Consider the following 25,140-nt stretch of genomic DNA (forward strand, 5'->3'; position numbering starts at 1 on the left):
ACCCCCTCACAGCTCGGGGGTGAGGCGCAGAACCCTCGGATACAGAAATTGTCCTCCCGCCTCTCCTGATTTGCCACAGCCTCTCTCGGAGCAGGGCAAGAGCGGCCAGGCAGGAGGTGGTGCCTCTAAGTCCGAGTTGTTTCACTTCTGAGCCTCAGTTTCCTTCTACAGAAAGTGAGGAGGGGATGTCCCTGGTGGTCCAGTGGCTAAGATGCCGCGCTCCCAATGCAGGGAGCCCAGGTTCAATCCCTGGCCACCGAACGAGAGCCCACATGCCGTAACTAAGAGTTCACATGCAGCAATTAAAAAGATCCCGCATGCCACAACTAAAGATCCCACATGCCACAACTAAGACCCACCACAGCTAAATAAAAAAGTATTAAAAAAAAAAAAAGGAAGTGAGGAGGCTAAATAAATAGGGAGGAAATGTGAAGAGGCTAGATTCCTTCCATGCTTTGCATTATTTTAAATTGCAGGAATCTTATTCAAACAAAATCTTATGTCAAACTCCACCTTGTAGAACGTTTATTGCCTTGACTGAAGTTGAAACGAGGGTCCACCACCCCCAGTTTCCACAGCACCAGGAATACCTCAGGGACCACACTTTGGAGTCACTGATAGACTATAGGAGGCTATACTGATAGACGCATGATGGCAAGGAAAGCAACTATGTCTTTTCTAGGGAACATAAGTCACTGCTTCTTTCCTACTAGAAGGTAGCGACTATAATCCGTGTGCCAACAATTAGATTGGCTGGCTCTTCTCTTCTACTTCACATCAAGTCGGGTATCACAATAAAGGCTCAGGGTGGTCCAACTTGCCAACACATCTGTGTCTTCCACCCTGACATCTCTGGGAACTCCAAATTTGTATAACCAACTCCCTACTTGACATCTCTATTGGGCAGCCTATCAGGTATCTCGAAACTGCCCTAGCTAAAGCAGAGTTCCTCATTTACCCCATAAAGCTACTCCTCCAGTTGTCCCTGTCTGAATCAATGGCATAACCAGCCAATTGCTCAAATTGAAATTTTATGTCTTTTTTTTTTTTTTTTTTTTTTTGCGGTACGCGGGCCTCTCACTGTTGTGGCCTCTCCCGTTGCGGAGCACAGGCTCCGGACGCGCAGGCTCAGCGGGCATGGCTCACGGGCCCAGCTGCTCTACGGCATGTGGGATCTTCCTGGACCAGGGCACGAACCTGTGTCCCCTGCATCGGCAGGCAGACTCTCAACCACTGCGCCACCAGGGAAGCCCTATGTCATATTTGATTCCTCCCATATTCAGTCCATCAGCAAGTTGGTTTCAAAAACACATCCACGGGCTTCAGGAAGCTACGGGAGGGTTTGAAGAAGGGGCGAAATGTGAAGTGAGTTCCATTTTTAAAGATCATTTCAATTGCTATGTAGAAGATGTATTTTAGCCGGGTGAGAATGAAAGCAGGTGACAAGTCACGATTGCTTTCAGGTCACTGCTGTTGCTGTGGTCCACATGTGAGATCCTGGGTGGTGATAGTATATTTGGAAGAGAACTGGCTTGATGCTGAAGGTGTTGGGGTTTTCTTGTTTGTTTTTGTAAATTTATTTTTGGTTGCATTGGGTCTTTGTTGTTGTGCACGGGCTTTCTCTAGTTACGGTGAGCGGGGGCTACTCTGCAATGCGGTGCACGGGCTTCTCATTGCAGTGGCTTCTCTTGTTGCAGAGCACAGGCTCTGGGCGTGCGGGCTTCAGTAGTTGCAGCATGCAGGCTCAGTAGTTGTGGCTCGCGGGCTTAGTTTCTCCGCGGCATGTGGGATCTTCCCAGACCAGATATTGAACCCGTGTCCCCTGCATCGGCAGGCGGATTCTTAACCATTGCGCCACCAGGGAAGTCCGATAAACTCTTAAAGTAACCACAATTTTTGTAATTTTATTTGGAGACCTCTTCACTTAAATACACAGAAGTGGCCCCAGCCTCTTTCAGCTCCTGAAAGGCCCTTGGTTAGAGATATGCCACAGTGGGTAATTATGAGAAATACAGGGCGATATAGATTAGTGTATATTAGTGGGTAATTTAGGTACAGCAATGCATTAAACAATTTCAGGGGGTACCATTAATAGGATGGGTGCATGGCTTTTTGGCAATACAATTCCCCCAAAGTTTATCCATTTATTTCCAATTTGTCTCATGTGCCGTCAACATCAAAAGTTATTTCCCAGGGCTTCCGTGGTGGTGCAGTGGTTGAGAGTCCGCCTGCTGATACAGGGGACGCGGGTTCGTGCCCCGGTCCGGGAAGATCCCACATGCCGCGGAGCGGCTGGGCACGTGAGCCATGGCCGCTGAGCCTGCGCGTCCGGAGCCTGTGCTCCGCAACGGGAGAGGCCACAACAGTGGGAGGCCCGGGTACCGCAAAAATAAATAAAATAAATAAAAGTTATTTCCCAGACATTTCAAACTGTTTTCTTTTCCTCCTTGCCCCCATAGTTCTTCTTCCCACCCTCTCTCTTAACTTAATGGTGGCTACCTTGAGGTCAACTAAATTAATTTTCTTGGATTGAAAGGTAACTGTCTATAACTCTCAAAACAGATTAGGTTATGCTGTGCTAATGGAAAATCCCCAAACCCCAGTGGCTCAAAACAAAATTTATTTCTTACTCATACTGCGTGTCCATTGGGGGTCACCAAGCAAGCTGTACTCATTATAATAACTTAGGGACACAGGCTAAGGGAGGCAACATTTTGATACGTGCTTCTTTACCACAGAGATAGGGGAAAGAGAGCCTGGTAAATTACATCCAAGCTCTTAAAACTTCTACCAGATTCTGAGAAGATGAGGGGCTAGGTTGGTGGCTGCATAGCTTTTGAATCTTCCAAAATTCTCACAGAGCAACTACATAGAAGAAGAAGAAGAAAAAAAAAAAACACCAGAAAATCCATGTACATTTACAATAAAACTAGGTGACAAGGTTTCCCTCAAAACACCAAAATACAAGCAAATGGAGACAACTACAAACTATCAACAGCAATAAAAGCTTCATGGAATAGCATCTGTACAAGGGGAAGCTGAAGAACAGGGTGGAAGAGGTACCTGGGAAAAACAGAATCCCAAAATAGCTAAGAGATATTCATTGGAAAGCATGGCTCAATAACTTTAGAACAAACAGTAGGTGAAATTAGGAGGGGTTTTCTCCAATCCAACAGCAAGCGAATGCACAGAGACTCTGGTAAGAATAGAAAGAGCTAGAACAGTCTGCCCCTGTGAACTCTTAAAACTGACCAGCCAAGCCTCCCTTTTAGGTCAGGCTCCTCCAAGGAGGAGAAACTTCTGGAAGTGGAACCAAAATCAAGCTGGATAAGATGTTTTACTTCCAGCCATCATGCAGTAGCTGGAACGGTATTTGCCCTTTGGAGCCATACAAGAAAACTGGACAAAATATAGGAGGCAACTATTTATTTCAGGACCTTGTACAATCCTCTAATCCCTGGGGAAAAAAAGACAGTCAAAGTGAGGCTTATGATTGCCCCTGCTTTCTGCCTGGAGACAAATTCCAGTCCACAATGCAGGCAGTGCATCCCAAGCAGAGCCTGGCAACCTTGTCGAGTTGGGGATAGAGAGGTGGGAGATCGGGAGATGGGGAAGGCTGCAGCAAACGGAAGGGGCAGAGAACAGAGTGGAGGGAGCTGCAGAGAGAAAGCTGGAGGTCTTGCAGAAGAGTCTCCTTGGGGCTTTTGCTGAATTCTAGGTTTCACATACATAGAATGAAACTCCATGAGGTGAGGGAAGAAAGAAAGCAAGCTGAATAGCTCCAATATTGGCACAGGATAGTTTTTAGTTCTAACCAGCCAAAGTGGAAAGTCCTCACTGAACACCCAGGACACTGAGAGTAAAGACTCAGAGGGTCACTCTATGGCAGTGGAGCTAAACTAGCCCTAGAATCAAGGCTACTGTAAGCCCACACTACCAAGCCTTGAAATGATCAAGCTGATTTATAAGTAACTTAAATACCTACCAGACAACAGGTCAACACTTTTTAAAGGAATTTAACACATCTGGCACTGTATAATAAAAAAAATTTTTTAAATTACTAGATATGAGAGGAGGCAGGAAAATATGACCCATCAGGAGAAAAATCAGTCAACAGAAACAGAAATGACATAGATGATGTCATTATCAGTCAAGGATTTTTTAAAAGCTATTATAAATATGCTGAAAGATTTCTGGGAAAAGTGAACATAATGAAGAGAATAAAGTATCTCAGAAATGGACTTTCTAGAGAGAATATAACTACAGTGTGTTTCTGAAAAAAGATCAATTAATCTTTCTAAAAAAAGATTAATTAATTAATTAGGTGGAATAACTACAGTGTCTTTCTAAAAAAAGATTAATTGCCATTTTTTCCTAATGTGTGATCTCATCTTCATTACTTCTTTTTTGTTCACTAGTTTATTATTATTACTGCTTTTTGAGTTGTATTTTTAATTCATTTAACTCTTACACTTTTATTTGTATCAATGTTACTGCATTTTAAAGCTATACTTCACCTATCACTGCTTTAATTATATCCCATAGATTTCATTATGTCTTTTTTTTTTTTTTGGCTGCACCATGCGGCTTGCAGGATCTTTTTTTCTTTTTTTTTTTGGTGGTACGCGGGCCTCTCACTGTTGTGGCCTCTCCCGTTGTGGAGAACAGGCTCCGGACGCGCAGGCTCAGTGGCCATGGCTCACGGGCCCAGCCGCTCCGCGGCATGTGGGATCTTCCCGGACCGGGGCACGAACCCGTGTCCCCTGCATCAGCAGGCGGACTCTCAACCACTGCGCCACCAGGGAAGGCCCCAGCGTTTAGGATCTTACTCCCCTGACTAGTGATCAAACCCAGGTCCTGGCAGTGAAAGCACCGAATCCTAACCACTGGACCACCAGGGATTTTGCTCAAACATTTTTTTAGACGCTCTGTAATTTTGGTTTATAGTTTCCCTTTGCCCTAGTACTTTCATAGAAAGTATGGATGGGACTTAAAAAAATATTTTATTAATTTCTCATTGTATTCTATTATGATTAAAGAAGAGGGTATTATTTCTGTTTTGTGGAAATTATAGACGTTTTCTCTGTGGTATATAGTAAATGTTCATTTTTTTGGTGAGTGAGAATAATAGGTGTATTCTCTATTATTTATTACTCCTTATTATAAGGTGCAAAGTAATCTCTTCAGAAGACATATAGATTCTGTTGGAATCTATAGGTGGGAATCAAAGAATTTCATTTAAAGTTGACAAGCCAAATCATTGAGGCTGTAACATTCATAACTCATATATCTTCACTGTGAATCGTGGCTTTTAGCATTATAGTGTCCTTCTTTGTCTTGTCTTTTTCCCAAATTCTACCTTGTCAGATATTGAAATTGTAAGCTTTGCTTTTTATAATTTGTATTTGCCGGGTATATTTTTGTCCACCCCTTTACTTTTTAGCCTTTCTGGATCACTTATTTTAGGTGTGTCTCTTGTAAATAATAGACGGTAAGATGTTAGTTTGTAAGCCAAGCTGAACTTTTTCTTTAAATGAGTTGAGTTTTCATTTACTAATACGACTCATATGCTTGTCCTTATTACATTCACTCTGTATATGATGCTACATTTACTCCCTTTTTCCTTATTTAAGCGTTGATATTTGGTTTGTCAACTTGAAATATTCTTTGACTTGCACATATTGCCTTTGCAACAGAGCTCTTTGTACTGTCTTTTTCCTTCTTTTTTATTTATTTAGTTATGTTACTTCTACTGTGTCAAAGCACATGCCATTTGATACTCTTCTTCCACCCTTATCCCCACTTTCACTTTGGTCTTAGATCTAAAACTATTCAATGCTCACTATGAGTCCTTTTGCTGAAGTTTCCCCAATCATCTCCTAGATGGATGAAGCTTGTTTTAGTAGAATCCTAAGGGGGTTATGAGTACAATATTTCCTGAGCTCTTTTTAAACATCCTTGATACTTAAAGGGCAGCTTAGCTGGACACAAAACACTTTGTTCATATTTTTTCTTTGAGTTTCTTGAAAATGTTGCTCCATTGCTACGTGCTTTTTGAAAAGTTTGATGCCAACCTGATCTTTCCTGTGTAAGAGACTAGGCCTTTCGGCCTACAGAATATACCCCCTCACCTTCAAAGCGTAATAGTTTGCTAGGATGTGTCTCAGTTGATCATTCTGGGTCAATTTTCCAAGTAACAAGATAGGCCCTTTCAAGATGTAGATTCAGGAACTTCCCTGGTGGTCCAGTGTCTAAGACTCCACGCTCCCAATGCAGGGGGCCCAAGTTCTTATCCCTAGTCAGAACATGCCGTAACTAAGACCAGACACAGCCAAATAAGTAAATAAATATATTTTTAAAAAAGATACAAGTCTTTTGTTTTCAGGAATTTCTCTTGGGTTAGTTTTAAATATTAACTCTGTTCCATTGTCTTATATTTTAGCTTCAAGAGCTCCAACTTTAACTGTGTTAGGTTTTCTTTGCCTGTCTTCTTTGTCTATCATTTTCTTTCTGGGCCTTTCCAGCTCTTCTTTTATATTGTTTTTGCTGTCTTAGCTTTTTTCATTCCTATCTTCTATATACTTTATGGTACTTGCAGTCGTTCCTATTTTCATTTGGGTATGTTATAATGTAGTCTTCATTATCTATGGTGATTTTACCTTTTTGTTCAAATTCTTTCCCAAGTTTGGTCAGTTCTCTTTCCATATACGCTTGTTGCTTTTTCATTTTCACTCTGAGTTTCTGAATTTCTGATCTGTAGTATTCTTTTATATCCACCGTTGTTTTTTATTTTAAAGTTCATGTTGAAGGGTTGCTATAGTTTACCCTCTTTGTTCCTTTTTATTTGGTGTATTTCATTAGCTTGAAAAGTCATGATTCTCACTTTGTTTTCTTCCCATATTTGTATAAATAGTGAGTTCCTTTTTCTATTTATGTTGACATCCTTGTAATAATGGGCAACTCTATGGGCGCAGGGGTAAAATGGGGAATGGATTGAGTGGCTTTCTGTTTCTTGGTAGAAAAGAGACCTTTTATTGTTGGCCAATAATGTAATTGCTTTAATAAGTAATGTCTAGGTGGTGGTGGTGGGGAGAGTAGTATGTTTTTTTCTGAATCTTTTTTTTTTGTTTTTTTGGTGGCATCGGGTCTTAGTCGCAGCCCGTGGGATCCTTCATTGTGGCATGTGGGTTTCTCTCTAGTTGTGGTGTGTGGGCTCTAGAGGGCACAGGCTCAGTAGTTGTGGTGCGTGGGCTTAGTTGCCCCAAGGCATGTGGAATCTTAGTTCCCTGACCAGGGATCGAACCCACATCCCCAGCAATGGAAGGCGGATTCTTAACCACTGGACCACCATGGAAGTTCCTCTTCTGAATCTTTGACCTGCTGTTGATAGGGTGTTACCTTCAGCTCCTTGTTTCCCTTTTTGCCTTTATCCACCAAGCCCGCAAGGGACACCACTGCCTTTCAAGATGACTTCAACTTTCTCACAAGTGATATCTCTGGTCCTACTCATTTTCTAATCCCCTTCCCTTGACTTCTCACTAGGGTAGTCTCTGTCTCTGCTCTGATCCACTAGGTCTCAAAGCTGTTGCAGCATGTTTCTACTCTGGGTGAGATCACAAGTAGTTTGGTTTAACTGAAGTCTGAACATAGGTGCGGGCCTGCGGCAGAAGAAAAATCTGGAGGATTTTGCAGGAGGCAGACTTTCTATGGAGGCTTCTGCAATAATTTGAGCAAGGAATAAAGTAAAACAGGGAGGGATGGAGTGAAAGGAACTGCTTTAAGAGTTACCAAAGGGGGCTTCCCTGGTGGCGCAGTGGTTGAGAGTCAGCCTGCCATGCAGAGGACGCTGGTTCGTGCCCCGGTCCAGAAAGATCCCACATGCCGTGCAGCGGCTGGGCCCATGAGCCATGGCCGCTGAGCCTGCGCGTACCCCGCAACGGGAGAGGCCACAACAGCGAGAGGCCCGCGTACCACAAAAAAAAAAAAAAGAGTTACCAAAGGAAAAATAAAAATCACTTGGTGACTGATTTGATGTGGGAAAGCAGATATCTGAGTTTTGGGTTTGGGTTCCTGAATGAATGAATGAATGGATGGTTGGTGGTACCAATTCACTGAAACAGGAACTCTGGAGGAGGAGGTTTGGGGAAGGGCAAGGGAAGATAAGCGGAGTCTGGGGCTTCCCTGGTGGCACAGTGGTTAAGAATCCGCCTGCCAATGCAGGGGACACGGGTTTGAGCCCTGGTCCGGGAAGATCCCACATGCCACAGAGCAACTAAGCCTGTGCGCCACAACTGCTGAGCTTGCGCTCTACAGCCCGTGAACCACAACTACTGAGCCCATGTGCCACAACTACTGAAGTCCGCGTGCCTAGAGCCCATGCTCCGCAACAAGAGAAGCCACCGCAATGAGAAGCCCACTCACCACAACAAAGAGTAGTCCCCACTCTCCACAACTAGAGAAAGCTCGAGAGCGGCAACAAAGACCCGAAGCAGCCAAAAATAAATAAATTAAAATAAATAACTAAATAAAAAGATAAAAATGACTCAAAATTTAAAAAAAAAAGGATAAGCGGAGTCTGAAGTACCCCTGTGAGAATGCTGGCTGACTCCAAGGAGAGTTCTGGCTGGAAACATAGAGCTGGGTGTTACTAGTATGTAAGTAGCAGTTGAAGCCCAAGGCTAGATGAAATCATCCAACAAGACAGGACAGAATTGGAGGGAGAGAGGAATGAGAACAGAGATTTGGGGCCCAGCAATCATTAAGGAGTAGACAGAGCAGAAGTAACAGTAAAGAAGAAAGAATGAATGATAGATCAGGAAAGTAGGAGAAAAGTTGGAGAGTATGGCTATCAGAAAGAAGACAAGGAGAAAACTAATTACGGCAATACATTACGACATATGAAGTATGTTAAATGTATCATATTGATACATTTAACAGCAACCTAGCTGCTGTTAGAGGATGCTTGGCAATCAACTCATCATCCTGAAAACTGGTGAATAAAGAGGAAAGAATCTATTTATTTTGCTTTGTCTCTCCCATTCTGCTGATGTAGGTCCCGAAAGGGGAAAAGTCACAATTTTTATTGGACATATCCCAGGCTCAGTGTTTTCTTGCCTCCTGGGATAAAAGACAGGAAGAGAGATGCTTTCCTGCCCTAGGCACAAGGGCACAGGGACACAAGCTGTGTTCAGGAGGATGTGCTAAGGTGGGCTTTAAGGTGGTCCTGGGCAGGTTGGAGCACCACAAGGAGTCAGGTGGGCAGGCAGAGCTGCTTAGAACAGGGAAGAGGATCCCTGCTGTCCAAGGCCATGTCTCCAAGTGGAATCAGTGAGACTGGGCCTGTGGAATTCTCTCCGGAGGCCCCCGGGTCTGGGTCAGGATTCTCTGCTCAAGCATGGCATACCGCTGGAGGAGGGCCTCATAGACCTGGAAGGGTGGAAAGGGCAGTTTAGGATGGTGAAGGGAAGGTGCTCTTACATCTCTTTGCAACTTGCAATTTAAAAAATTCTACATCCCATGTACTTGCAATTTAAATTTTTTGCTGGGCAGAAAAAAGAAGTGTCAATTCACAAAAGGGGAAATGCTAGTAGTTAAACCTATAGTTTAAGATCTTTAAAAAATGCAAATTATGACAAGAAACCAGTTTTTGTTATCAAATCTACAAAATTTTTAAAAATTCTGATGAAGGTACCTGGAAATGGCTGTTTCATTGCACAGTTGGTAGAAGTTGGTGGTGCAACCCTTTTGTAAATCAACTCAACTTTATATTTGTATTAAGGGGCTTGAAAATGCCCATGGCTTTTGACCTAGTTATTCTACTTCTGCAAAGCTGTCCTAAGGAAGTAATCCCAAGTGTAAGGTGCTAGGCCCACCAAAGGTCCTCTTAGACACCACTAAACATTCAGACTCATAAGACTACCATGGGCCACACCTTGGCCCTCAGAAGGATACACTGGAGAAACATGCGTGTTGGCACAGTGGCTGCAGGAGACCATGAACAGTTTGCACAGGTGTCCAGGAAAGGGTATCTCTGCCTCCCTCCCTTCTTCCCTCCTTGCCCCCCCCAGGTTACAGCTCAGGTGCAAGGAGATGAAATCCACATCTTCCAGGTGCAAGAACCACCCTGGCTTTGAAACCTCACGTCCCACAGGAGTATCCCTTGTTAACAACTCCATAGACAAGAGCCATGCCCTTGTGAGAAGTCACTGCACTCAGGGAGCCCTAAGTATGACTTCCCCTTAGGTATTTATTTTTTCCCATTCCAGATGCAGTTTCCTAATTCAAGGCCATTTTGACATAGCAATGTTGCCTAGTAACACTGTTGACATTCCACTTTTATTAAGTCTCAAAGGAAGCAGAGCTAGAACATTAATCAAAAGTCAAATTCTCATGCAGAATAGGGAAAGGTTTTGTTCACCCCTTACCCACATAGGGTTAATTATAATAATTGAAAAACTACAAGCACCTGCTCTAAGACATGGAAAATGCTTGAGAAAATATGGTTCATTAGCCAGATAGAATATTATGCAGTCATTAAAAATAACATGTATGTTCCTGTGCCCCTCTGCAAATTGCATGATGATTAGTATCTTAGTCCATTCTGGGTGCTAAAACAAAAATACCATAGATCGAGTAGCTTATAAACAACAGTTTTGGAGGCTGGGAAGTCCAAGATCAAGATGCCAGTAGATTCTGTCTGGTGAGAGCCTGATTCTAGACAGTCATCTTCTTGTTGTGTCTTCACATGGGGGAAAGGGCCAGAGATCTTTCTGGGGCCTCTTTTGTAATGACACTAATCCCATCCTGAATGCTCCAGCCTCATGACCTAATCACATTCATAAATTTCCACCTCCTAATACCATCACTTTGCGGGTAAAGATTTCAATTCATAAATTTTAAAAATTAATTTAAAAAAAAACAGTGGAGGCTAACACAACATTGTAAAGCAACCATACTCCAATAAAAATTAATTAAAAAAATGAATTTTGGAGAAGCCCAGTCTGTAGCAATTAGGAATTTATCTTTTTTATGTGCCATTATCTCCCATTATATCCCAAACACACAAGAGATGGTGTGTTTGGATTCCTAGAGCTTAGCAGAGTGCTAGGCACACAGTAAGAACTTAATAAATAGCTGTTAAATAAATGACTATGTGCAAACCAAAAAAAAAAAGTATGTTTACCTTTAAGAATATAAATTCTTAGCATAGTAAAAGTTTCTAGTAAAGAAATGTTTGAAAAAAATGGTAATAATATAACATGTAAAATATGTCAAACATGAAGAATATTTATGACAATGTAAACACAAATAATACAAAAAATTGTATACTGTGAAAAAAAAGAATATAAATACTTACACTGTAATGTAGAATTTTTAAAGCAGGCTATAAAATTATATATACAGTGTACTGTGTAATAAAATAAAACCAAAACCAAAAAACCAACAAGGGAAAAAGGACCAGAAAGAAACACAATCCCACATTCTTCCTCTTCATTCTTTTTTTTTTTTTTTTTTTTTTTTGTGGTATGCAGGCCTCTAACTGCTGTGGCCTCTCCCTTTGCGGAACACAGGCTCCGGACGCGCAGGCTCGGCTGCCATATAGCTCACGGGCCCAGCCGCTCTGCGGCATGTGGGATCTTCCCAGACCGGGGCACGAACCCGTGTCCCCTGCATCGGCAGGCAGACTCTCAACCGCTGCACCACCAGGGAAGCCCTTATTCTTTTTGTTTAAAGCTGTTTTCATCTGTGGCTCTGTAAGCCCTGCACTTTAGGTCAGCGCATGTGGTCTTACAGACAAGCAACACAAGGCCAAGGGACCCAGATTTCCTTGGGACTCACGTATACCACCAGGAGGTCATGCCAATCCCATTCCTTCTTAATTTGGTTTAATTGGCTCCAAAGTCAAGGCCTTTAGGAACTGATTACGCAACTAGGGCCTACACTTGGTGCAGCTGGAGCAGCTCTGCCTGTGAACTCTGGGGTAAGAGGGCTGTGATAGCCTCTCCAAGGAGGAAATTGTAACATTCAGTAGAGCCTACAGGGAAAACACTGTTACTGTTTTGAGTTTCCACTTGAGCACACAGAGGTGCCACAGAAAGCAAACAGAGGATGTTGTCCTGCTCTCAAGGTATTCACAATCCAGTCCTCAAATAGGTCATTTATGCCAATAATCACAGACTATCACTTCTTGCCACCTGGTATTGAGAAGGATTCCAAAGTTACACTTGGGTTTAATGGTAAAGAGTTCCATGAGCTATTAGTGACTTTGGTCATGGGCGAGCCAGGGAGAGTGGCGGTACACACACTGAGTATTTGCTGCCTGTAATGAGGCAGCTGCAGCTGTTTGTTGCCCTAAAGCTTACCTTCACTACCTTCTTCCTTGCTGGCCTCCTTCTAGAGAGGATGAAAGAGCCAGACTCCACCTCAGCCTTTCTTACAACCAAGGTAGACAGTATAACCAAGTGGCAGTGGGGGAGTTGAGGGAAATAGACCAGTATGTTTCTCCCTGAAAAGCAAGAGTGTGTGAGGAGAGACTCCTTGCCTAATGACACGCTCTGATTTCTGTCTATGAATACAGTTGAGGGGGAACATGATGTTAGGAGAAGCTGCATACATCTTGTGGTCGTGTGGAGCATACCTAGTACGGCACTATCCAATATGGTAGCCACAAGCCACATGCGGTCCTGAGCACTTGAAACGTGACAGGTGCTATTAGTAGGAAATGCACACCAGATTTCAAATCTCAGCCAAAACAAAAAGAGAAGTAAACTATCATATTAGCAACTTTTCTTATTGATTACTTGTTGAAATGACAATATTTTGGACATACTGGGTTAAATTAAATATATTAAAATTAGCCACTTATTTATTTTTACTTTGTTTTTCAAAAGTGAGACTACTAGAAAACTTAAATGACATATGTGGCTCTCATGATGTTCTCACTGTCCCCTGCTGATCTGGAGAACTTCAGAAAACCTCACCATAGCCCTGACACTGATGAACCACTGAACCAACACGGCAACACTGTCAGACTTCCTGTTGTATAGTAAAGCCATGATAGGGACTTCCCTGGTGGTCCAGTGGTTAAGACTTCGAGCTTCCACTGCAGGGGTCGCAGGTTCAATCCCTGGTTGGGGAGCTAATTAAGATCCCTCGTGATGGGCTTCCCTGGTGGCGCAGTGGTTGAGAGTCCGCCTGCCGATGCAGGGGACACGGGTTCGTGCCCTGACCCGGGAAGATCCCACATGCCGCGGAGCGGCTGCGTGAGCCATGGCCGCTGAGCCTGCGCGTCCGGAGCCTATGCTCCGCAACGGGAGAGACCACAACAGTGAGAGGCCCGCATACCGCTCAAAAAAAAAAAAAAAAAAAAAAAAAAAGATCCCTCGTGCTGCGAGGCATGGCCAAATAAATAAAGCCATGATAGGCAAGGATTCTCTTTAACCCTCACAATTAGCGGGTTAAAAGTAGGCCAGACAGATGTCCCCACTTCCCAGATGAAGAAACAGAGGTTCAGAGATGAGGAGTGCAGCTCAAGGTCATGTGAAGGTCACACAGAGAGGGACAGGCACAGTAAGAATCGGAACCCAAAGGCCCTTTATCTCAAGGTAGGATCTTTCTACTGCATTGAACTCCCTCTTAAACAGAAGGACACACAACAGAAAGTAATAGAAGCCTGGGCAGACCCATGTGGGTGGGTTATCTAGTCACCTGGATAGCATGAGCTTCTGCTTCCAAGATAAGCTGCGAGACAATTCTCCAGGGTGTTTCTATATGTCTTGTGACAGCTTTTGTTCCAGACTGTCTTTTCAAGGGTGTTTGTATAGCAAACAGCCTTGGAAGATAGGGAGAGGGAAAATTTGTTTGCTGACCAGGATGATAAAGATGTCTCCTTTGGACAGGTTTGCTCACAGCTCCTTTATAATGAGCAGGGTCCCTCATTTGTGACATAGACACAGTGTATGCACAGTATCCACCTGGGTCCACTCCACACCGCCCGATGGCACTTCAGAGCCAAGGAAAACTGATGCAAACATGAAGCTTATGCTGCCTGCTGTACTGTGAGTAATAAAGCCCTCTGTCTGTGTCACCCCCTGCTCCTGGACTGCAAGAACCTTCTGCAAACAGGAAGGGTGGTGAAATGGATGCTCTGGCATACCACCCGGACTGCCCTGCAGGAACAGAGAACTTATTCTCTCAGCCCTCAGCTGACAGCCTCCTTTGTGGATTGCTCTGGCTATAGAGAGCTGCCTTACCCCATCCTGGGGTGGCCTGCACGCAATAACTGATTGACATGGGGTATAAAGGCCCGTCCCCCTCACCACAACTGGGTAAAACTCGAAAGAGTCATCCCAGCTTCAGAACTTCTTGTAGGATTGACTGAGGGCTCCACTGAGATCGCATTGCAGTTCACTTCCTGCCTCTGCCCAGCCCTGCCTCTTCCTTTTTCCTTCAACAGATGCAGATCCCAAGGGTGCCCCCTAATAAATCTCCTGCATCCTAATCAACAACTCAGGGTCTTCTTTCCAGGGAACCCAACCTGTAACAAGCGGGGTCTGCCTTCCCTCTGACTGAGTGACCACACAGTCGTCTTGGACCCAGATTTCAGATCTGAATGGTAGAAACCCAGCACGTCTTATGCTTAAGTGACAGAGTCTTTCAGTGGCCTCTGTAACCCTGTGAATTAGAAGGGCGCACCCCGAGGCATCTGAGCAAGGAAGATATGCCCAGTGAGCCATCTGATCCCTGGGGCTATAAGATCAGCCGTTATCTCTGAATCTCTTCTTTTGCTCTGTTTCCTTGACAATTAAAAAAAAAAGTACATTTCCCCTTTGGTTGAGCACATCAGCTATAACGTAGGTGATAAAGAAAAACTTACCTTTTGGAAAAAAGAACGTAGTTGATTTTCACGATGCAAATGTCACGAATGAACTCTGATGGTCTCTTACCTGAGACGCTCCCGGGGTTGGGGCAGCAGCTAATCTGGGATTTGGGGCTAACTTCACAACCTCTGAAAAGGGCACATCTGTTCCAGCTGCAAGGCCTAGAAGGGAAAGCTCATTTCACGTCAGTGCATGTTGCAAATGAAGGCGTTACCCGGAAATAGCATTTTCTCTCTGGAGTGATAAAATGTTCTAAAACTGGATTATGGTGATGGTTGTACAACTCAGTAAAGTTAACTAAAAATCACTGAATTGTACGCTTAAGTATGGGTGATTTTTATGTTATATAAATTGGGCCTCCATAAAACCATCTTTAAAAAAAAGAGGGCGGGCTTCCCTGGTGGCGCAGTGGTTGAGAGTCCGCCTGCCGATGCAGGGGACACGGGTTCATGCCCCGGTCCGGGAAGATCCCACATGCCGCGGAGCGGCTGGGCCCATGAGCCATGGCTGCTGAGCCTGCGCGTCCGGAGCCTGTGCTTTGCAACGGGAGAGGCCACACAGTGAGAGGCCCGCATATCACAAAAAAAAAAAAAAAAAAAAAAAAAAGAGGGAAAGAGAGGAAAAGTTTCAAGTGCAGGCCTCTTCTCAACAGGAGGCAGCTAACCTCTGACCTCTGACAGAGGGGAGGGTCCGCCCGCCTCTCCTCCCTCACGTGGCTCCACTCTCCACATCGCTCACTGCATTCCAGCCACCCCAACTTCTCTCAATTCCTCTGCTCACAGCCTTTTCACTGTATGGAATGTTCTTCTGTCTTCTCAGAAAAGCTGCCACTAGGAACATTCCTTCCAGCCCTCAGCACCATCCGCTTTCCTCAGGGCACATCTCACTACTGCTGCCACAGATTTGTTTAAGGTCCCTCCCTTCTTGAGCCGGAAGCTCTCAGAGGCCAGGACTGGGTCTCCACTGGAGCCCTGGTGCCTGGCACACTGCCCGCATACAGGAGGCACTCAATAAAAGCCCACCAAGCGGGGCAGGAAAAGAGAGAAGGTTGCCAGAGGTGGGCAGGAAACAGTAAGGGATTTCCAGGCAATTTAAGGAGCAGTATCAGACTGAAGTGAAACTCAAGACCACCAAGAGGGGAGGAAGGCCCACTGAAGATGTGAGGCCCAGTTTTCTCTCTGAAGAATGCTAGAATATCCCAGCCCAGAGCTGTGTGGATGAGGGGACACTGGGTGGTGGAGTAGCCACCAGAGAGACTACTTGAAAGACTCTTGTTCCCCCTCTACTCACTCACAGACTGGCTTTGCGTGACTGGCTTTCATCCCTGGACCCAGCTGGAGAGAATGGATGTCCACATAAAGTGGGAACTGGTGTGCTAGGACCTAGCTCAGGTTTTAGTTTTGGAGGGCAGAGCAGGGCAGTACCCCCACGTAACGTGTCTGACAACTAAATAGGCATGGAAAAGGAAAAATAAGAAAGAAACACAGTGCAGCACAGCAGTGGAGGCCCCAAAGGGTAGTTCCTTTTCTGCTTTGGCAAAAGGAGGAGTATAAAGTAAACCCCAGGCTCCTCATGGGCAACACTGAAGGCTGGAAGCTTATGGAATGGTGTTTTCAAAGTTCTGAGGAAAATATTTTAGAGTCCTTTGTCCAGCCAAGGTAGCGTTCTTTGGGAGGGTGAAACCAAGCCCTTGCTGGACATGCGAGCCCTCAGAAAATTATCACCACTGAATTTCCTCTTAATTATGTATTCTGGCTATATATTCCAACAAAACTAGCATAGAAATGAAGGAAAAAGAAACCGCAGGAGTCAAAAAAAAAAAAAAAAAGACAAACTCATACGTAAGTGCAAAAAAAAGCCAACAAGTTGTAAAGTTTGATTAAAAACATAACAGCCTAGAAATAAACTGCCCGTTCCCTGGTGGCCTAGTGGTTAGGACTCCATGCTTTCCCTGCTGTGGCCTGGGTTCAATCCCTGGTCGGAGAACTGAGATCCCGCAAGCCGTAAGAAAAAAAGAAAGAGGGCTTCCCTGGTGGCTCAGTGGTTGAGAGTCCGCCTGCCAATGCAGAGGACACGGGTTCGTGCCCCGGTCCAGGAAGATCCCACATGCCGCGGAGCGGCTGGGCCCGTGAACCATGGCTGCTGAGCCTGCGCATCCGGAGCCTGTGCTCCGCAACGCGAGAGGCCATAGCAGTGAGAGGCCCGCGTACCTCAAAAGAAAAAGAAAAGAAAGAAAGAAAAAAAGAAAGAAAGAAAGAAATTGCCCAATGATCTTGATACAGGTGGTGGCACAAGGTGGATAGGGTGGAGAGGGAGGGGAATGAAAGAGTAAGAGTTTAATTATTAAGAGAAGGCTATGGTCCCTGATTAATTGTCAATGTTGAAAGGAAACATACAAGTTTAAATAGGTGTGTTAAAAAGTTAAGGATAAATGTGTGAAGAATGAGGGAAAGGACAAAGCCCTTGAGTTACATGGGTGGCTGGAGGAGTGGCCTGAGCAGGCAGAGGACAGGACAAGTCGAGCACATGTGTGGAAGAACGCCCTTGTGGGCCTGTGCTGATCCCACAGTTTCAGGGAGGCCTCCATCAGAGCCTTGGTTCCCCACTACCCCCAAGGAGCTGTCCAGGGTCCTGGACTGCTTGGCTCTGAAGCCTTCACCTTTGTCTCAACTTCTGCTCTTGCTGAAAAGATGGCTCTGGACTTTATCTACCCCTTCCTGCCCACCAGCTGTCCAGAAGCATGCCCAAGTGCCCTCAACCAGTGTCCCTGGGCTGAGTCTGACTCTGACCAGGCCTCATTTAGTTAGGACCCTGCCTCTCTTTCCCAGTTTAAGTAAAGCACAAAGGAACAGAGGGTTTGGGTTGGTTCCCCCCTGCTGGGAGGGGAGAAAAGTGAATCTAAAGACCCCAAGCCTCCCATGTCCCTAAAGACTGGGAACATCCCAATCTCCCCTTTCCACTGTCCTCAGCCCAGCCAGTGCCCCAACCGCTTCCAGAGGCATCTGGCGCCATCCATTGACCTACCATGGAAAGCTCGGTAAGCAGAGCCCACGCAGGCTGAGTTGGCTGTGTCTATGACATACACTGGGCTGCCAAACACATCTGCCAGCACCTGGAAAGGACAGAAGTTCTTACTGTGGCGAGTCATTCCTCAGAGGGAGCATGCACACAGACATGCATTTTCTGGGCTCTCTTTTCTAATATGTCTTCTGATACCTTCCATTCCACCTCTACTGCCTTAAAGGAAGTACACTTGGCCATGCCGCCCTGGTGATAATAGGGTCAGGGTGACCTGGGAGAAGTCTCTAGTGAAGGGCCACAGCTCTCTGGGTTGTCCCTGCATTGTTTAACCATTTTATCAAAGATGAGGAGGAAGATTTAGAAAGTATGCTTAGCAACAAACAATCAAGGTGGAGACGGCTAGGTCTCAGACTAATTTTAACGAGGCCAAACAAACCCAAACTAACAAATGCATATCTTACAGGAATAAAGATAAAGTTTTCCATGTAGGTCCCAAAAATAAATTGCATAAATTTAGAATAGAGGATGCATACTAAGAGGGGCTCACATGGAAAAGACTTGGGGGTCTTAGTTAACCAGAGATATTGTTGATGCCCCATCTGGATCCCCTTACTGGACTGGTGTGCACCCTCACCCAGATGCTGTGAGTTTTGGCTGCTAATGACTCACAGCTGCCCCTCCTCAAAAGACTTGCTCTTTACTGAACAGAGGCTGCCTCTCATAGGAGGTTATTCGTATCTCTTCCCACAACAGCCAGTTGGCCCTCTTACCCCAAGGTGGAAGCAAGTCTGCGGCATAGTTCATGGACCATATCTCCCCATGGGATGGAGCTGAGGCTGACTCCAACCAAAACCACATCCTTGCCTATCCTTCTTCCCCTGCCCTACCCGGATCCCTCACTCCCTTTCTCCTTGGAGCACTCTCCCAATGAATCACTCATAGAATAATTTCCATTTCAGGCTCTGCTTCTAGAGAATCTTACCTAAGACAGGTATACAATTGTACAAGTCAACAGTTGATTCAGTTACTCCAACAGCTAAGGCAGCCTCGGGCTATACCCCAAAATTCTCAGTGTCCCAATAAGACACTAACAGCCCCATGATTTGGGGCTAGCTTGATTGTCAGATATCTGCAGGTTGATTCTACTTTGGGTCATATATGTCTAGCAAAATGAAGGACCAGAAAGACAGTGACAAATTCTGGCAACTGTATTATAAGAGGAATGGCTGGGAAAATCAGAGATGTTTAAATTGGAAGGGGGAATGCTTGAGGAAGACAAGAACACTGGCATTAGATGTCAGAAGGTTTGCCATGAAGGACAGGCACTTTCTGTGTGACTCCAGAGGCCAGTGCTGGTATCAGAGAGTGGAATTGTACAAGGCAGTGGTTTTCACTTGAACGTGATAGAATCTGCTTGCCATGTGTGCTGTAAAGAGCTGGCTTCCTGGGAAAGAATGAGCTGTAAGCTCCCCATCCCTGCAGGAGTGGGAACAGAGGCAGTGTTACTGCTGAGTGTCTGGCTCCTAGAAGGGCTTGCTACCAGCACTTACCTGCAAGATGTCTCTGTTGTGAGATGCTCCTCCAGTGGCCAAAATCTTTGTCTTAGGCACTGTAAGGAAAAAGAAAACAAAAAACAAAAAATGGCTGTGACAATTCCCCCAAGGCAGAAAAGGCTGTTTTCCAGAGTTCTTCTACCACAAAGAGCTAGTGTCAGGCCAATGCCTCTTGCTTATCACACAGGGCTGCGGGGGAGATCTAAAGCTCGTTCTGTCCACGCATGTCCAACATGAAATTTGCTTGTGAGGCTGCTTCCCCATCCACCTCTTGGGGATGCAACTGAAGAGGGTACACAGGACGGTTCTAAGGTTCTGGCAATGTTCTACTTCTTAATCAGAGTGCTCTGTGAACAGGTGTTTGATTTATTCATATGTTTCACAATTAGCTGTATGAAGCATATATTCTACTGTATGCATATTTTTCACGATAAAAAATAATAAACCACAGTCTAGTAAAAGACATATAGTTCCACTTCGGGTTAAAATGGAGATGGTCAAGAAAGAACATCCCCTGTGCTGTGACAATGAGAGAATGCTGAATAAGCCAAAAAAACATATTTTTATTTAATGCTATCAAAAAGTCATAAATGCAGGGACTTCCCTGGTGGTCCAGTGGTTAAGACTCCATGCTTCCACTATAGGGGGTACATGTTTGACCCCTGGTCAATTGGGGATCCTGCATGCCACGTGGCCAAAAAAAAAAGTTGTAAATGCAAAGAAGTATAAATAAATTAAATCCTAGAATGAGATGAGCCCTTAAGCGCTAACTTGCTGTACCTGCAGTACAAGATAGATGGCATAGTGATCCTCCAGAGGCACATAAACTTTGCCAGGACAGAAAAACCTGCCAAGCATTAGGTGGTGTCGGTGTGGGAGAGGCATCCCAAAGACAGAGCTAGTCCTCCTCACCCCCACCTCTCCCCCATGGACCGTGTAAGTGGTGATGCGGAAGCTGGGGGCAGGGCAGAAAAACAGAGAGCTCTGTAATCTCATAGTGCTTAGATCCCTATATTCCTGTGTCACAGGACTCTTTTACAATGAATAGGCATTCATTTATTATGCAGGTATTTAAAAACAAATAAATATAAGGCTCTGCTGCCACCTCTCAGCTTCCCCCATCTTCACCCTCAGCCATTAAGAGTACCTGGGGACTTCCCTGGTGGTGCAGTGTTTAAGAATCTGGCTGCCAATGCAGGGGACATGGGTTCAAGTCCTGGTCCAGGAAGATCCCACATGCCGCGGAGCAACTAAGCCCGTGCGCCACAACTACTGAGCCTGCGCTCTAGAGCCTGCAAGCCACAACTACTGAGACTGCTCTCTAGAGCCCATGAGCCACAACTACTGAGCCCGCGTGCCACAACTACTGAAGACCATGCACCTAGAGCCCGTGCTCCACAACGAGAAGCCACCGCAATGAGAAGCCTGTGCACTGCAATGAAGAGTAGCCCCTGCTCACCGCAACTAGAGAAAGCCCGTGCACAGCAACGAAGACCCAACACAGCCAAAGTTAAATAAATAAATTTATTTTTTAAAAAAAGATCCCACGATGCCACAAGCCATGCAGCCACTGGGAGCATGATGCCTACAGTTTGTGCAGCCCTTTTGCCCTTTTAGGTTCAAGCGCATTCATTCATGTGATCTTGTTTGGGAGGAACTCAGCAGAGCTGGCAGGACAGGTTTGATTCGGACCTTAAGCTTGCTAAGAGGATAAGTAACCTTATGCCGTTTTGCACAAGAATCACTTCAGAGGCTGGGAACGATGACATGATCACACTAGTCCCCTGGAGCCCAGGAAGGCCCCTCCGCCCTCACTGCCTCTCCCCTCACACTGGGCCGGTGGAGACAGCCCCCCAGCCGCCCAAAGTGCCCCCTCCTGACGACCGGAAAACACTTCCTGCCAGTCACTCACGCCCACCTCAGCACCATCTCTGCCCTGCTCACCTGGGCTCACTTCTCAGGGACCTTGGAAGCCTTTGGAGACCTTTGGGGAATTTCTTTGCACACTCTGGGTTGGGGGATGGAGAGGAGTGGGACTGCTTATAAAGTTCATTCTATTTAAAAAATTTTGTTGAACTATAACATACATCCTAACAAATGTACATACATACCATAAGCTGACAGCTTGACACATTTTCACAACTAAACACACCTGTGTAACCTAAGAAACAGAGCCTCACCAGCACCCCAGAGGCCCTCCATGCCCCCCGAAAGGTAACTACTAACGATCCAGACTTCCAACAACAGCAGATAGTTTTGTCTGCTTTGGAATCTGACGTCCACGGAATCTGCCACGCGTACTTTTGGGTTTGGCTTCTTTTGCTCAGCGTTTTCATTTGTGAGATTCATCCATTTCCTTGCGTGTGGCTAAGGCTGGTTCATTTTCATTTCTGTGTAGGATCATGTCACCTGAACACCCCACAAGGCATCTATCTTACCATCCATGGGCACTGTGTTGTTTCCAGCGTGGGGTGCTAAGCACAGGGCCACCGGCAGTGTCCTCCTGCACGTCTTTAGTGAACACATGTCCACATCTCTGTCTCGCATCCACCGGGAAGCGAAGCTGCTGGGTGGACGTGTATGCAGCTTTAGTAGATGCTGCCTAACAGGTTTTCAAAAAGGTTTACCTAGTGCTTATTTTTGAAGTATCCTTTTACTTATTTGGTTCAAAGGCATAAAACATATACTACATAGGATTGTCCGTAAAAGTATCACGAGGAGGCCTTCAAACTAAGAGGATTCAGGGGTTTTCTACCTTCTCTTGACCACAGCTGGCCCAGAGGGACAATACATCTTGGAAACCTGGACTCTTTGGTCGGCGGGTCCAACCTCCTTCAGACGCGCCCCCTGCCCCCCGCCAGAGCACTGCAGCGCCATCAAAAAGGGCAACTTGCTGACCTCCTAAAGCTGCCCACACTCCATAGCTCAAGTTCTTAGAAGTCCCTTCCTTCCACATGGGCCTCCCCTGGCCCTGGTTCTGCCCTCTCCATTGCAGGTCTCTCAGTTCTGACAGTGGTTCTACATCCCCTCTCTTCCCTGTTCAAGCTGAAATGCCCAGAGCTGTGCCCCACAGACAGACGGGGCCTGCCCAGGCTAGAAGGTGAAGGTCCAGTGATGGCCCCAGCCCAGACCTTTCCCACCTGCGTTGCCCGTGTCCTCGGGATCCAGAGCTTAGGACATTTAGTCTGCAGGTTGGAGCTTAGGGTTATAGAAAGATCTCCCAAGTCCTATAGCTCCTGGCCAAGGAGGTGAGGCTCCTGGGGACAGAGCAGAGATGCAGGAACAACCTGCCTCCTAGTCTATGTCTGTCCCCAGGGCCAGTCGAAAACCTTCTCACCCCACCACCAGGAACCAGGCTCCACATCCCTCCTGCACGAACAAGGCCCTTGTAATGGAGCCTTAACAGACAGTGTCCACTAGGCCTGGCCTGAAGGCCAGGAAGGGTCTCAAGCACCTCAAGGTATGAGCAGAACCCTTAGTGCCCACCCCAGAACACAGCCCGCCAGCAGCTCACTTACTGACTTGATAGCCCAGGCCCTCGGCATGAATCTTCTTGGCCATGAACTGTCCTTCGATCAGTGCTCGAATCTCCACGTCCCAGGGGAATGCTGAGACCTGATTCCAGGAGAAAGTGGGCGGAGTGAAGAACTCTCATTGTGCACTCACTGTGTGTGTGTGTCTGTGTGCATGTGTGGGGTGTGTATGTATGTGGTGTATGCGTGTGTGTGGTGTCTTTTTAACAGTAGCCCAGATTCAGAGCTCAAGACTCAGGCCTCCAATGGAGCTCACCCATAGTTGTGCTCTTGAACCACTAACTTGTTTGTCACACACTCACACACACACACACGTGCTCATGGCCTCACGCGTGTATCACTTTGGGGAGTCAGAGGATGGGAGAGCTCAGTTTCAGGCTGCCGAGGGTTCCGGTTCTGCCTGGAACTGGTTCCATTCAGCTCTATGACCTTGAATAAGTTAATGTAAATCTTATTGAACCTCATTTTCTTTCTTTTTTTTTCTTTAACAACTTTATTGGACTCTGATTGTTTTACAAAGGTGTGTTAGTTGCTGCTGCATAACAAAGTGAATCAGCTATACATATACATATATCCCCATACCTCCTCCCTCTTGAGTCTCTCATTTTCTTTCTTAACATAACTGAGGTAATGAGAGCACCTATGTTTCAGGGTTGTTAAAAAGCAGACAGCAGAGCCTGGTCAATGTAGCTGATGCTCATGAAGGGAGAGCTTGTGCTGAGAACCCACCACTGTGGCGCGCTCTTTGCCTTTCCAGCTAAAGCTGAATGGCACCAACTCCAGCCTCACCCTGCCCCCCAGCCCGAGGGGGGCTGACGCCACCGCTCCCTCCCTCAGGAACTGCTCCAACCCAACTCACCTACTTTCAGTTCCTAAACTGCTCCCTCCGCCAGGACTCCACCCAAGCTTCCCATGTGGGATCCCTCTCATCCTTCAAGTCTGCACCTAAAGGCCACCTCCTCAGGGAGGCCCACCTGGTCACCCTATCCAAGGCAAGTCCCTGGCACACGCCCTGCTTTCCCCTACGTCTCTTTGTTCCTTCCCGTCTGAGCCACATCACACACCGTAATCGTGTGTGTGTTCGTTCACCTGTTTACATCCTCCTAGACACTGGGCTCCGTGGAGCAGGGACCCTGTTTGTCTTGTTTGCACCAATCATACATATCTGTTGATTGAAGGAATGAACGAAGAAAACTCCCTTCTTGATAAACCCAGACAGATTTACACAAAAGAGAACAGGCATGTCTTCTTTCTACGAGCAACAGAAACCAAACTGACCCCCACCAGAAGACTGAGATGAACTCCCTATACTTTAGACAAAGCTTTCCATCTACAATATGTAATGCCATCATCGGCATATAATCCAACACCAACTCTGTTACACTTATTAGACAGAGTGACTTACTGAAATTCCCCCAGACACCTTTTAGGGTCAGAAAAGTCTTTCAGGTCCAATCCAAAATGTGGTGATGACTCTGGTAACCATCTCACAGAAAAGTCAATTCCAAGCAGCAAGTATCAACCAAATCCCTCCTGGGAAAGGTCGTGTGGTGGAGGGCAAATAAAATAGCGGCTTTAAGGCCAGAAAGGACTGGGTTTGACCGCCTCCACCACCTAGGCCCTGCTGCCTTGGGTGAGATATTCAGTTGCTCCATCTGTAAAGGGGATGAAAATACCTAATTCACAGAGTTGCTGTGAGAGGTAAATGAGGAAGATAAAGAAACCCACACACATAGTGCCTGGAACTAAACTGTGCTCAATAAACGTCAGCAAATGTTATTGCCTCCTGTGCCAGAGGCTCTTTCAATCAGGAGGAAATTCATCATCTGGAGATGGGAGGAGTAGGATAAGGCTCGCCAAGGAAACAGGCTCCAAGATGCTTAATGACAATCAGTGGGAGCACACGTTAGCTCAGAGAGAACCCTTAGGTGTTCTACACTCCTCTTTGTGAGAAAGTACAGCATCTGTCTTATATCTTGCTGATGCCCCAGCATCAAGAGTGCACCCTAGCACATCAAAAGTATTGTTTTATTATGACAAACCCACAGTCAACATAATACTCAACAGTGAAAAGCTGAAAGCCTTCCCACTAAATTCAGGAACAAGATAAGGATGCTCACTCTCACTCCTTCTATTCAACATAGTATTGGAAGT

The 25,140-nt window shown here is 45.8% G+C and overlaps 1 protein-coding gene across 1 annotated transcript in view; it reads right to left on the reverse strand.

The window, feature by feature from the left end:
* Positions 1–8,993: 8,993 nt before the first annotated feature.
* The window catches only part of XYLB (xylulokinase), a 42,469-nt gene continuing 26,322 nt past the window's right edge, over positions 8,994–25,140 (reverse strand). Inside the window, exons 15-19 of the mRNA XM_059077354.2 lie at positions 22,972–23,068; positions 19,451–19,509; positions 17,904–17,991; positions 14,946–15,040; positions 8,994–9,426 (exon numbers count right to left, since the gene is read on the reverse strand). Of these exons, the coding sequence (XP_058933337.1) occupies positions 9,325–9,426; positions 14,946–15,040; positions 17,904–17,991; positions 19,451–19,509; positions 22,972–23,068 (441 nt within the window). The 3' untranslated portion in view covers positions 8,994–9,324. The remainder of the gene's footprint in view (positions 9,427–14,945; positions 15,041–17,903; positions 17,992–19,450; positions 19,510–22,971; positions 23,069–25,140) is intronic.

This window comes from Kogia breviceps, chromosome 10 (assembly GCF_026419965.1).
Source record: "Kogia breviceps isolate mKogBre1 chromosome 10, mKogBre1 haplotype 1, whole genome shotgun sequence".
NCBI lineage: Eukaryota > Metazoa > Chordata > Mammalia > Artiodactyla > Physeteridae > Kogia > Kogia breviceps.